Consider the following 12903-nt stretch of genomic DNA (forward strand, 5'->3'; position numbering starts at 1 on the left):
GCGGACAAGCGTGGTGTAAGCAGTCTCTTTAGTAGACCTGTTGCACCTTCTAAGTGTTCTGCCAGTGAATCGCAGTCTTTGGTTTGCTCTTCCCACAACATTATGTGATCGTTTCGATTTAGGTTCCTTGTAATAGTAATCCCTCAGTATTTAGTTGAATTTACTGCATTCATATTTGTATGACTTATCGCCTTAACGGAACTTAGAAATGTCAATAACTTCACACATTTCTATTCAGAGTCCATTGCCACTTTTCGCACCATACAGATATCTTACCTAAATCCTTTTGCAATTCGTTTTTGTAATCTGATGACTCTACAAGACGGTAAATGACAGCATCATCTGCAAACAATCTAAAACTACTAGGATTGTCTCCTATATTTTTAATAGATATCAGAAACATTACAGGGTCTGTAACACTTCCTTGGAGAACGCCGGAATTACTTCTGTTTTACTCGATGACTTTCCGTCTATTACTACGTACTGTGACCTTTCTGACAGGAAATCCCGAATCCAGTCGCACAATTGAGGCGATATTCCATAGGCACGCAGTTTGTTTAGAAGACGCTTCTGAGCAACGATGTCGAAAGCCTTCTGTAAATCTAAAAATACGGAATCAATTTGACATTCCCCGTCGATAGCACTTATTACTTCATGAGTATAAAGAGCTTGTGTTTCGCAAGAACGATATTTTCTTAATCCGTGCTGACTACGTGTCAATAAATCGTTTTCTTCGAAGTACTTCATGATGTTGAATACAGTAAATGTTCCAAAAGCGTACTTCAAATCAACCTGAGTGATATGGGCCTGTAATTCAACGGATTACTCCTACTTCCCTGTTTGGGAATTGGTGTGACTTCAGCAATTTTACAGTCTTTAGGTACGGATGTTTCTGTGATCTAGAGGTTGGATATAAAACAAATATGGAGCCAAACTCTTGTAAACCTGCCGATCATAATTATCTTTAACACTAATCTCTTATTCAACGAATTCTGCTTGTGCAGTGTTTAGATCACATAACCCTGAAATATCGATTTTATACAAATGCACTTTTTTCCAGGTAACTTACCTTGAAGGATGGTAGAAAAGACACATTTCTGTTTTCAAAAGCAATTTCATTCTCAAGCTGTGACGTAGTCGGGAATTGAACAGTGAGCCAAACATAGAACAAATTTCCTTTACGCCTATGGTCACAAAATTTTTGTCATCATACTATCGGTTTTGGTCTATAATGACCTTCTTCAGATGTTTTATACTGGAGTCACTGTGGCTCCAGTACATTAAGACATGTTTTTATGAAACACATCTGAATATCCAGAATGAAAATTTCACTCTGCAGCGGAGTGGGCGCTGATATGAAACTTCCTGGCAGATTAAAACTGTGTGCCTCACCGAGACTCGAACTCAGGACCTTTGCCTTTCGCGGGCAAGTGCTCTACCAACTGAGCTACGGAAGCACGACTCAGCCCCGGTACTCACAGCTTTACTTCTGCCCGCGAAAGGCAAAGGTCCCGAGTTCGAGTCTCAGTCGGGCACACAGTTTCAATCTGCCAGGAAGTTTCACATCTGAATATGGTTATTATAGACCGATACCGGTAGTATGATGACAAAAAATTTGTGGCCATAGACCTAAAGTAAAGACAGCAATTTAATTCGGTTTCGGTGGTACTAGCTAAAGTAAACCCATTATGATATTGTTACTGCGGAACAGGATCAGATGGCAGTCAGTACCGCAACAATATTTAGTACCTAACTACACTTCAGATATAAAACTAAAGAAAAGCTCCCACTTTGTATATGACGAAAAGCAAATAATGTTTAGTTAACGTCTAACGGTCAAAAATTCAACTTGTAGGTATTTTAGGGACCGAGAAGTAGCAGTCAAATTCGATACAGCTAGTATCTATTATTTTTAGTACTTTGCATCCTCTCAGACATTGTACATCAGTGAAATGTTCACTTTTACGTCTATCAGTTGTGCCAACCGAATATCATTCTCCAGTAACGGACATTCGTTATCACCTTTTCCACTAATGTATCCACTGTTCACTAGTTTCTAGCTTTCTGCAAGATATGACGTCAGCAAGTGTATGGCTTACCAAATTATGCAGCAAACTGCAGACTATAATGGAAGTTAATGTATGTTATTCCATAGCAGATTGGACGATTTGATAATGAGCGCAGGCTCGAAACTAGTCACTAAGTAACAAGAAAGCCTAATATTACAACTCCGACTGTTCTCTCCAATTTACTGCATAATTTAGTAATGTATCCTCTTATAGGAAAGTATATTTTCAGTGTTTTGTCTTCGTGTTGCTTAACGAATTTTGCTTTGAATCGAATTTTACTATCTGAACCTGTTGAAATGTATGAAAACTTGGTAAATAGTTGCAGAGATAATTTACTACTGATGGCAGATGCTTGTTTCTCTCACCTGGGACTGAGCATTTTTCGTTTCTTACCTCGAACATGCAAACGCTCACAGCCAGAGATGTCACACTCATTAAAATATTCGAGGCCGTCATGCCTTGGTCGGATGAACTCCTTTGAAAAACGAAACATTCGTCCCTATCTGCGTATTACGTATCCAAGGAGGGATTCTAGCTTCTGTGAAGCTGCGATAAGTGCCTTTTAGGGGGACGTTGATGAAAAACACACACTATTTCAAAAATTCTCCAAATCCACAGTTTTGGAGATGTGAAAATGAAATTTTGTACCACGCTTTACATGAAAGTAACACATTTACATATAAAATCCTTTGATTTGAATTAAATTTGAAATTTTATTTTAAAAAAATTATGTATGTTCCTTTTTCTCAGAAAGTATTCGAGAGATTTCTACAAAACATTCTGTGTTTCATCTCTTTATATGTTGTAAGCTTCTCTCATGAGGTTTCTGAAATAGGTCAAATTGGAAAATTTTCATAATTTTTTAATTATAATTCCACAAGTAAAATTTTAAATTTATGCAACATTCCAAGCACTTTGCCCCATATCTCAGCTTGCAATCAGAATTTCAAAATTTGCTCTTGAGGCAACCTTAATTAGGTTCACAGACATATGTGTACAAAATTTCATAATTCTATCATTCATAGAATCTGAAGATAAGGTACATAAATTTTAAAAAACAAACCTCTCAGGAAACGCAATTTGAAGTTCAACCTAACTTTTTTCCTTATGTCTCTTTTTCAGAAGGCACCACATTTGTTGTCTGGGTCGTCTTTCTCTTTAAGGCTTCTCTTCTGGTTTCTTGTTGTCTGTCTTCTTTCCTTTACCATGTTTTCTACTGCCTTTTCAGTTGCAGAGACGCGCTCTAAATCTATGTTTCTCAGGATGTCTTCAGTAGAATTTCCTATGTTGAAGCCCATTCTTTCTAATACCTTCATCCTCCCGACGTTTCCATCAGTAAAGACAATAACTGCATCATAAGTTGCAATTCCGAGAACTGTAGCAGATGCAAATGTGTTTTTAGGGCATCGTTTCCATATGAGTGAATTTAGAGACTCATTTGGATTTTGGGTTTTGCCATGAACACACTTTTTGAGAAGTGCAGTATCGGCCAGAAACCTGTAAGTGGGCTTGAAAAGATCCAGGATACAATTTGGAAGCCTCTCCTTGTCAATGTAGGGGTTGTTATCCCTCTGAACTTGTAGATATTTACACCAGATAATGTGGCCACGTCACACTTTTAATTAATTTTCAGGCACTACGGATGCGATTTCAACATTGAAACTTTGTGAACTTATTTTCCGTGAGTTGTACTAACAAATAAAAAATAAATCGAAAATTGCAATCTTTAGTCAATTTCATCATCGTCCCCCTTAAAGATTTCCTTCGCAGATGGTGACGGAACGTTGGCATACCACTTTGGGTAGACAGGGTTTGCTTCGTACCTTCACAGAAGCAATAATGCCCCTTTAATACGTTTATTCTTAAATTAATTTCCTTCTGTTATCCTCAGTTGTTTCATGTTGATACTTTCTCGTATATTCTTATTTCCGTTATCCGTGCTATTGTTGATTCCCTTTTCCAAAAATACAGAAATCCTTTCTTTATCAGTATGTTTTCAAAACCTTCGTAGAGCTGATCTGAGAAGATTGACTTTTGGGTGGTTAATACTTCCGATACTGTCTATATATTGTGTAGGGTCCCCTCAATACTTCTCTTTTTGACTTTTGGGTGGTTAATACTTCCGATACCGTCTATATATTGTGTAGGGTCCCCTCAATACTTCTCTTTTTCCAAGTTTCTCTCGTCTGTGGTGTATTTATTATTTATGTAATAACTCGTTTTCCAGGCATCTCTCTTCTCTCTCGCTTATAGTTCTTCGCCAAGCAATCACACACGTATATACACTCCTGGAAATGGAAAAAAGAACACATTGACACCGGTGTGTCAGACCCACCATACTTGCTCCGGACACTGCGAGAGGGCTGTACAAGCAATGATCACACGCACGGCACAGCGGACACACCAGGAACCGCGGTGTTGGCCGTCGAATGGCGCTAGCTGCGCAGCATTTGTGCACCGCCGCCGTCAGTGTCAGCCAGTTTGCCGTGGCATACGGAGCTCCATCGCAGTCTTTAACACTGGTAGCATGCCGCGAAAGCGTGGACGTGAACCGTATGTGCAGTTGACGGACTTTGAGCGAGGGCGTATAGTGGGCATGCGGGAGGCCGGGTGGACGTACCGCCGAATTGCTCAACACGTGGGGCGTGAGGTCTCCACAGTACATCGATGTTGTCGCCAGTGGTCGGCGGAAGGTGCACGTGCCCGTCGACCTGGGACCGGACCGCAGCGACGCACGGATGCACGCCAAGACCGTAGGATCCTACGCAGTGCCGTAGGGGACCGCACCGCCACTTCCCAGCAAATTAGGGACACTGTTGCTCCTGGGGTATCGGCGAGGACCATTCGCAACCGTCTCCATGAAGCTGGGCTACGGTCCCGCACACCGTTAGGTCGTCTTCCGCTCACGCCCCAACATCGTGCAGCCCGCCTCCAGTAGTGTCGCGACAGGCGTGAATGGAGGGACGAATGGAGACGTGTCGTCTTCAGCGATGAGAGTCACTTCTGCCTTGGTGCCAATGATGGTCGTATGCGTGTTTGGCGCCGTGCAGGTGAGCGCCACAATCAGGACTGCATACGACCGAGGCACACAGGGCCAACACCCGGCATCGTGGTGTGGGGAGCGATCTCCTACACTGGCCGTACACCACTGGTGATCGTCGAGGGGACACTGAATAGTGCACGGTACATCCAAACCGTCATCGAACCCATCGTTCTACCATTCCTAGACCGGCAAGGGAACTTGCTGTTCCAACAGGACAATGCACGTCCGCATGTATCCCGTGCCACCCAACGTGCTCTAGAAGGTGTAAGTCAACTACCCTGGCCAGCAAGATCTCCGGATCTGTCCCCCATTGAGCGTGTTTGGAACTGGATGAAGCGTCGTCTCACGCGGTCTGCACGTCCAGCACGAACGCTGGTCCAACTGAGGCGCCAGGTGGAAATGGCATGGCAAGCCGTTCCACAGGACTACATCCAGCATCTCTACGATCGTCTCCATGGGAGAATAGCAGCCTGCATTTCTGCGAAAGGTGGATATACACTGTACTAGTGCCGACATTGTGCATGCTCTGTTGCCTGTGTCTGTGTGCCTGTGGTTCTGTCAGTGTGATCATGTGATGTATCTGACCCGAGGAATGTGTCAATAAAGTTTCCCCTTCCTGGGACAATGAATTCACGGTGTTCTTATTTCAATTTCCAGGAGTGTACATTTCGATTTCGCCGCAGTGATTCAGAGTTTTTGTATTTCAAGAGATGCATTAATTGGTTGATGTATTTTCTTAAAACGTATGCCCTTTCCATTTAACACATTCCTGTATATATTTAAATTTTTTGTAGACCAGTCTGCCGTATGAATGGTTATGATTTGAGTGCGTGTGTTCTGAATTATTTACATGATACTTCGTTAAACACTAAGAGGTTATTTTTATCACCGTTGTGTGGCTATGGTCAGTTTTTGACTTACGGTAAGACATGCTAGTGGATTGTGACTAATTCCGACCAGGACTTCCAGGAAAGAATTTTATTGTTACGTTCCATGCAGCTGATAAGCCACTTTGATAATATGGTACTGCTAACAACATTACACGGAAAAGAGAATACGAGTCAAGGCATTGTGTCACAGTGACTGGGAACGCCAATCAATGTCTACAAACGGTGCAGAGAAAAGACTTCATCTTGCGATCCCAGTATTCGGTCGATGAGCAAGAATCACAGGGGAAATACAAAAGAAGCTACAGTTATGTAGGCAACCAGTCTGCACTTCACATGTGCTTGTGACCAGTTGCACAGGATGGACGGAGGAAAACTGACGTGGAAAATACTTCACATGCCGTACGGTAGGCACCCCAACTTAAGTCGTTCACAACCAGGCAGCACCGCCTGGAGAAGGGGCTACGACCCGGCACGGAGTATGTAAGTTGACTTGCCTATCTTATGGAGCATGAAACATTCATTGTACCATTTTAATTTTTCTCACTCTGTACTACTTTGTCGCAATTAGTACTTCACATGCTGAACGAAACCACTGGTCAAATTCGCTCATTTTAAGTGCATGGTAAATGGAATTCTTGAGGTTTTATTTCCTATGTGTCTGAGAAGGAAACGTTACATGTGGATTACAAATTTGATATCCGACAGAGAGACGTGAACTTAAATGCGGAAACAACGCAAAAACTGATGACTGTTCAGTAAACCGTGGCGTCATACGTTTTAGAAAGATAATGATGGAGCGGGCAGCATAAGGAGGTTTCATTGCGACTGTAACGAAAAGGAAATGAAGATCGGCGAGAAATGTAAGGACGCGAATGGGTGGTTGATGCATCTGATAAGTGCATTACTGCAGTTCAAGAGATAAGACAAGTCAAAAACATCGAAGCAACTGAAGACGGGTGTATGACAGTATTAAACATGCGTGACGAGACTCTAGCTGATTGTGAGTCTCAGATTACTGATAATGACAAATTCTGTAAGCTGAGCAGTTAAAGCTAGGCGTGTCCAAGCTGGCGCCTTCATGAAAGATGCTCTGGAGTTCTTACCGAGTAAAACTGACTGTTACGCTATCTGTACCGTAACGTCACTGTGTATGTTACCAAGCAACATTACAGAAGGAGAAAACTGCATTAAGACGGTCTTCCTGATATAACTAGGTTCAAGTTCCCTCTCGCCCACACCCGCCAACTTCATCACCATACATCATAATCCTACGACTGCGAATAGGTAATAACAGTCTGATCAGAGATGTAGGCCGATGTTCTTAGTTTCCATTTATCCGGGAAGCAATATTTCATTGCAATGACTGTCTTATTTACAACAAACAGCTATGAAGTCTCAGGTGTTCATCATGGCGTTATCTAATTTTTGATAGCGTACTATTACTACCCAGTTTCTTTCTGTACATTCATCATGACTGTACAGTACTAAGTACTGTAACAGACTCACCGGTGTGCAGGGGGTACTTTCCGGTGAGGAGAGCGGCCCTGGACGGCGTGCACAGAGGTTGCACGTAGTGGCTGTTGAGGATCACCCCGTGGTACGCCAGAGCGTCGATGTTGGGTGTCGGAATCTCGTCAGACCCATGGAAGCCGACGTCATTCCAGCCCTGAAACAGAGGAGTACATGTGCGTCTTAAGCGATGATTCGTCATGCACTGAGTCACCTAGAACACTGCCGCCAGGTCAGTCTAGGGGTCGAGCTGGCACTGAGCGGTAACCAGCAGAAAATGGATTCTATCTGGTGCCCACAGTTACAAACATAGAATTTGTCGTGGCCCACTATGTTTATTCATTTTTTTAATTTACTGATTAATTTTTTTTGCTTCTTTCGAAAAACGTTATTTGACAATAAACTGCAATCCACGTTTTGGCAACAGAGAATTATCCATTGTAGAGTAATAGAAACCTATAATGTCTCAAAGGATTTGATATAGGAAACAGAAATGTCTTTATGTCTTACTTAAATACTAAACTATGTTGTTTTCACTTGAACAAAACCTTCCACATCTAACGTCTTTATCTGTTTTACTTCTACAGAGCACAACAGGCATAACACTGAGTTAAAGAATGTGATACTGTTATCTCACAAGAAATGCACTCGCTAATTATAACGAGAATGTAAAATTTATGACTAGTATGACCGCATGTTTCTGTTCGCTTCCAAGCAGTGCTGTTTTTATGGAGGAACGCTGGGGGATGCGTACCCCTAAACTTTTTCGTCGACGAAGTAATTTTTTTACGATGTTGAGAACTTGGAAGAGAGCCAAAGATTTATTTCACGGACGTAAATTATTTATTTCATTTTTTTGTGTTAGTAATTGCAATACGAACGATACCAGTGCAGTTTTTGGTGGGAAAAGGTTAAAATATGTGTTTGGTAATATTTCCTTCTATTGTTTTGAATGTCGGAGGGTTGACTGGACTCACCTGTTTCATTTCAGGTGTATGATACCATTTTTTTTATTGTTCAAGGGTTGATGGGAATCGCATGTTTCATTTGAGGTGATGTAAACTGAAGAGTTCGATACCACATTCTCTTGTATGTTTGGGTGTTTCTCGGTATCGTCTGCTTCATTTGAGCTGTGAGTCAACTGAAGAGTCCGATACCCTTTTTTTTTTTAGTTCGACATGTTGATGACGTCATGGCTAAAACCAGATGGATGGTATCCCATGCTTCAGTTATAAGTAATTTTCGCTCCATTATGTCCAATGTTGTGACTTAGCAAGACAGCCAAGTCACAACGAGAGGAAGCCGAAAGGCACGCGTTAAGCTCACGCAGATTGGCGTGAGGTCTGGAACAATTAAAAGGAAATAAGAACTTAGAATATGGACGCAGTTGCTGTAATACTTAACTTTAATCCACATTTGTAGAACATCGCTCTTGATGATACATGCTTCAAAATATTAATTATCGAAGCTATGGCGCCTTGCTAGGTCGTAGCCAATGACTTAGCTGAAGGCTATGCTAACTATCGTCCCGGCAAATGAGAGCGTATTTGTCAGTGTGGCTTCGCTAGCAAAGTCTGCTGTACAACTGGGGCGAGTGCCAGGACGTCTCTCTAGACATGCCGTGTGGTGGTGCTCGGTCTGCAATTACTGACAGTGGCGACACGCGGGTCCGCCGTATACTAATGGACCGCGGCCGATTTAAAAGGCTACCACCTAGCAAGTGTGGTGTCTGGCGGTGACACCACATCCAATGTCGGAGTACCCTCAAACTATTTTTTAGAAAAAAAACACTGCTTCTAAAATGTTTGCGCTCAGTTTTAGATTGTTTTAAGGTTTGTTATCGATTTTATAGACAGTTTATATGTACAAGAGATGTGTGATAGGTTAATACATACATCAGATGTATTGTTACAGAGCTCCGACCTCGCCCGTTTGCTCATCCGTCATCAACAATAGCATCGTAGACCGAGTTCGTAGTTTTAGTCAGTTGGGTGTTATGAAGCAATGAGGATGGAGGGGATGCGAATGGTAGCTTCCTGTCGGGTGTAAAAATGACTGTAGTTTATCAAAATGGTTCAAATGGCTCTAAGCACTATAGGACTTAACATATGAGGTCATCAGTCCCCTAGAACTTAGAACTACTTAAACCTAACTAACCTAAGGACATCACACACATCCATGCCCAAGGCATGATTCGAACCTGCGACCGTAGCGGTCGCGCGGTTCCAGACTGAAGCGCCTAGAACCGCTCGTCCACACAGGCCGGCTGTGGTTTTTCCCTGTCATGTTCAGAGATAGCGAGAAAGATGCTGTTCTGTGCTGATATGTGTGCATCTGAAATATATATAATTCCAACATCAATGACAATCTGTTTCCATGGCACTAATTTTGAGTACCCAGTGCCTAGGGAAGCCCGTTTACTATGGGGTACAGGGGTACTGAGCAGCGACCTCAATGGCCACCGGTCATGGCACCTGCCCATCTGTCGTGTGCAGCTCCTTGAGCTGCCTCTTCCTACCACGTGACACAGCCGAGAACCGTAGCAGGCTGTTGGAAATTCTTCTTCCACAGAGTTGTCTGTGTCCCATTCATCACAAATAGTCAAGTATTTCACTTTTGTTCCAGGAGTCAGCATTTCTCTGAAATACGTTTCACTTCTACAAACCTGAACCATCATTATCAACCCAACACCAACCAAAGCGGGCCATCGCCAGCAGATGGATGTCTTTGTCTACCATCAGCGAGAAGTTAGAACAGACCTGGGAAAGCAGAATGATTATCTATGGGTGGCTCCAGCAGTAGACTGGAAATATACTCATGCTCATAAATTAAGGATAATTGCAGAATGTGGTGCCACACAACTTGACACTACACAAAACTGGCGCTAATAGCATAAGCACGTACGGAACACACACGCTCAGATCTGTAAGTCTACGGTGTTGGTGAGTTAAGAAACCCGTCCCAAAACACATATGCTACAAAACGCCACGGTTTGCTGCGCGTGTACGCCGACATCAGTATTGGATATGATCACCATGCACACGTACACAGACCACGCAACGGGTTGGCATAATCTGGATCAGGTGGTCGAGCAGCTGCTGGGGTACAGCCTCCCATTCTTGCATCAGTGCCTGTCAGAGCTCGTGAACTGTCCTAGGGGTTTGAAGACATGCAGCGATACCTCGACCGAGAGCATCCCAGACGTACTCGATGAGGTTTAGGTCTGGAGAACAGGCAGGCCACACCATTCGCCTGATATCTTCTGTTTCAAGGTACTCCTCCACGATGGCAGCTCGGTGGGGCCGTGCATTATCATCCATCAGGAGGAAGGTGGGACCCACTGCACCCCTGAAAAGGCCGATATACTGGTGCAAAATGACATCCCGATACACCTGACCTGTTCAGTTCCTCTGTCAAAGATATGCAGGGGTGTACGTGCACCAATCATAATCGCACCCCACACCATCAAACCACGACCTCCACACAGGTCCCTTTCAAGGACATTAAGGGGTTGGTATCTGGTTCCTGCTTCACACCAGATTAAAATCCGACGAGAGTCACTGTTCAGACTATACCTGGACTCGTCTGTGAACATAACCTGGGACCACTGTTCCAATTACCATGTAGTGTGTTGTTGACACCAGGCTTTACAGGCTTTCCTGTGACCAGTGAAAGGTCTGTGTTGGATTCCTTTCATGTTAATTTCTTAAATCTGTTGTAATTTACGGCATAAATTCCTCTTCTAAATTTACTGTGGTGTTTCTGACTATCTGGGAGGAGACTGAGCAGTGAAACGTGTTACTTTTACACATAAACAAGAACGATCTGTCACACTACTACACTTTAAAACACAGTTTATATGTAATTCATGTCACACAGTCTCATACGGAACCTACATCCGCTTTCTTTTATATACTGTGTATGATAAGATACTGTCATCCCCCTTCCATTCTGTGTGAGAGGATGAATGAGCAAATGTATTTCTAGTTGCATGCTGGATGGTAGCAGACAAGCCTGTCTGCCAGAGAACAGTAGGACCAACGTCGGAAAGGTAGCTACGCTTTCTAAAAGCAAAGGGGTTTCTATCCTTAGTATGGTCCTGTCCGTCCCTTGTCATGTTGGTATAGGAAGCTGCCTCTCTGGTCACTTCCGTTTTGTATACAAAAGCCACCCCTCAGGAAGGGACCACGGCAGTCTGTCCGTGGCGAGCGTCTGAAGTGGTAAGATCTCCGGCTACGCGCGTGTCTGCTAAGTCCGTAGGACAATGGATTTCTTGAGTTCGGCCTAACTGAAAATTTAATCACCTTTATTTCAGGTTTAGCTCTAAAATATCTAATGTTATCTTAAATTGCAACGCAGTGTAATTCGAGTGTGAAGTTCAGAATATATTCCGGTAGTTGCTTTGTCACTACTTTGTGAGTAAAGTGGAACCACGTGTTGATCAGTAACTCTAACTAAGAGTATCAATCTTAAATGCGAATGCTCGTGTGATTATAACATCTCGTCTTGACAATATTTTTCAATATAGCAACTTTTCTTTATGTTCAACCCACGTGGGGTGTACTTTGTGAGACCACTACCACGTGCTTATACAATTGTTTGACCCATCACGTTAATAGTAAGACGATAGTAACCAGTTCGAAGTTTTTCTTTTGTAAACTGCTTTTCGATCTAATTTATTTTAATTATCAAAATTACTGTGGAGTTATACTCTTTGTGTAAACCAAGTTGACCACGTGAAGCATGTGGTGTAATCATCGAAGTAGCCCTCAGCTATTCTTTTCGGGAAGATTTCACAGAGAGTTAGTATGAATTTAGTTTACCATCGTGTGGTATTCACATGACGGACAAGATTGTGCTACGAACGTAACTTCTTTGGGTGAAAATTGAATCGGTTGGTTGTGGTTAATTTCCTCTTGCATATGTTTCAACGTTCTTCGTGTGTTATTTTACGAATGCAGTGTTGTATGCAGTCTCCCAATCCTGGCTCCATATTTGATGTGTTCCGTAAGATTACAATCTCACATTTTCACAATCCTAAATACGGCACCAGCTTAGTTATGAATCGAGTTTAATATGCTGAAATTTCAAGGAACAATGTTGAAATAAATTTCCAAATATAAACTGATTTATTTCTTTTTATTTAAATTCTCTTTTCTATATACATATCACCGGTTGTCATATGACTATTAAAGGATTATAATTAATGTTAGTCTGGTTGGGAATTTGGTAAGCTAGACTGGATACCTGGTGAAACAGTTGCTCAGTAATGCAAGGTTAACTTCCCCAGACAGCTCACAGCTTTTAACCCGCTTTTATTGGCTATCAGCTCCGCTTTAATAGCAAATTAAAGTAACAACGTTACACCAGGGGTTAGTGGAATGCACGTTGC

General features: G+C 42.5%; 1 protein-coding gene across 1 annotated transcript in view; it reads right to left on the reverse strand.

Annotated features, from left to right (window-relative positions):
- Positions 1-12903, reverse strand: part of LOC126252121 (arylsulfatase B-like) — a 366034-nt gene that overhangs the window by 333467 nt on the left and 19664 nt on the right. Inside the window, exon 2 of the mRNA XM_049952986.1 lies at positions 7509-7668. Within this exon, the coding sequence (XP_049808943.1) occupies positions 7509-7668 (160 nt within the window). The remainder of the gene's footprint in view (positions 1-7508; positions 7669-12903) is intronic.

This window comes from Schistocerca nitens, chromosome 4 (assembly GCF_023898315.1).
Source record: "Schistocerca nitens isolate TAMUIC-IGC-003100 chromosome 4, iqSchNite1.1, whole genome shotgun sequence".
NCBI lineage: Eukaryota > Metazoa > Arthropoda > Insecta > Orthoptera > Acrididae > Schistocerca > Schistocerca nitens.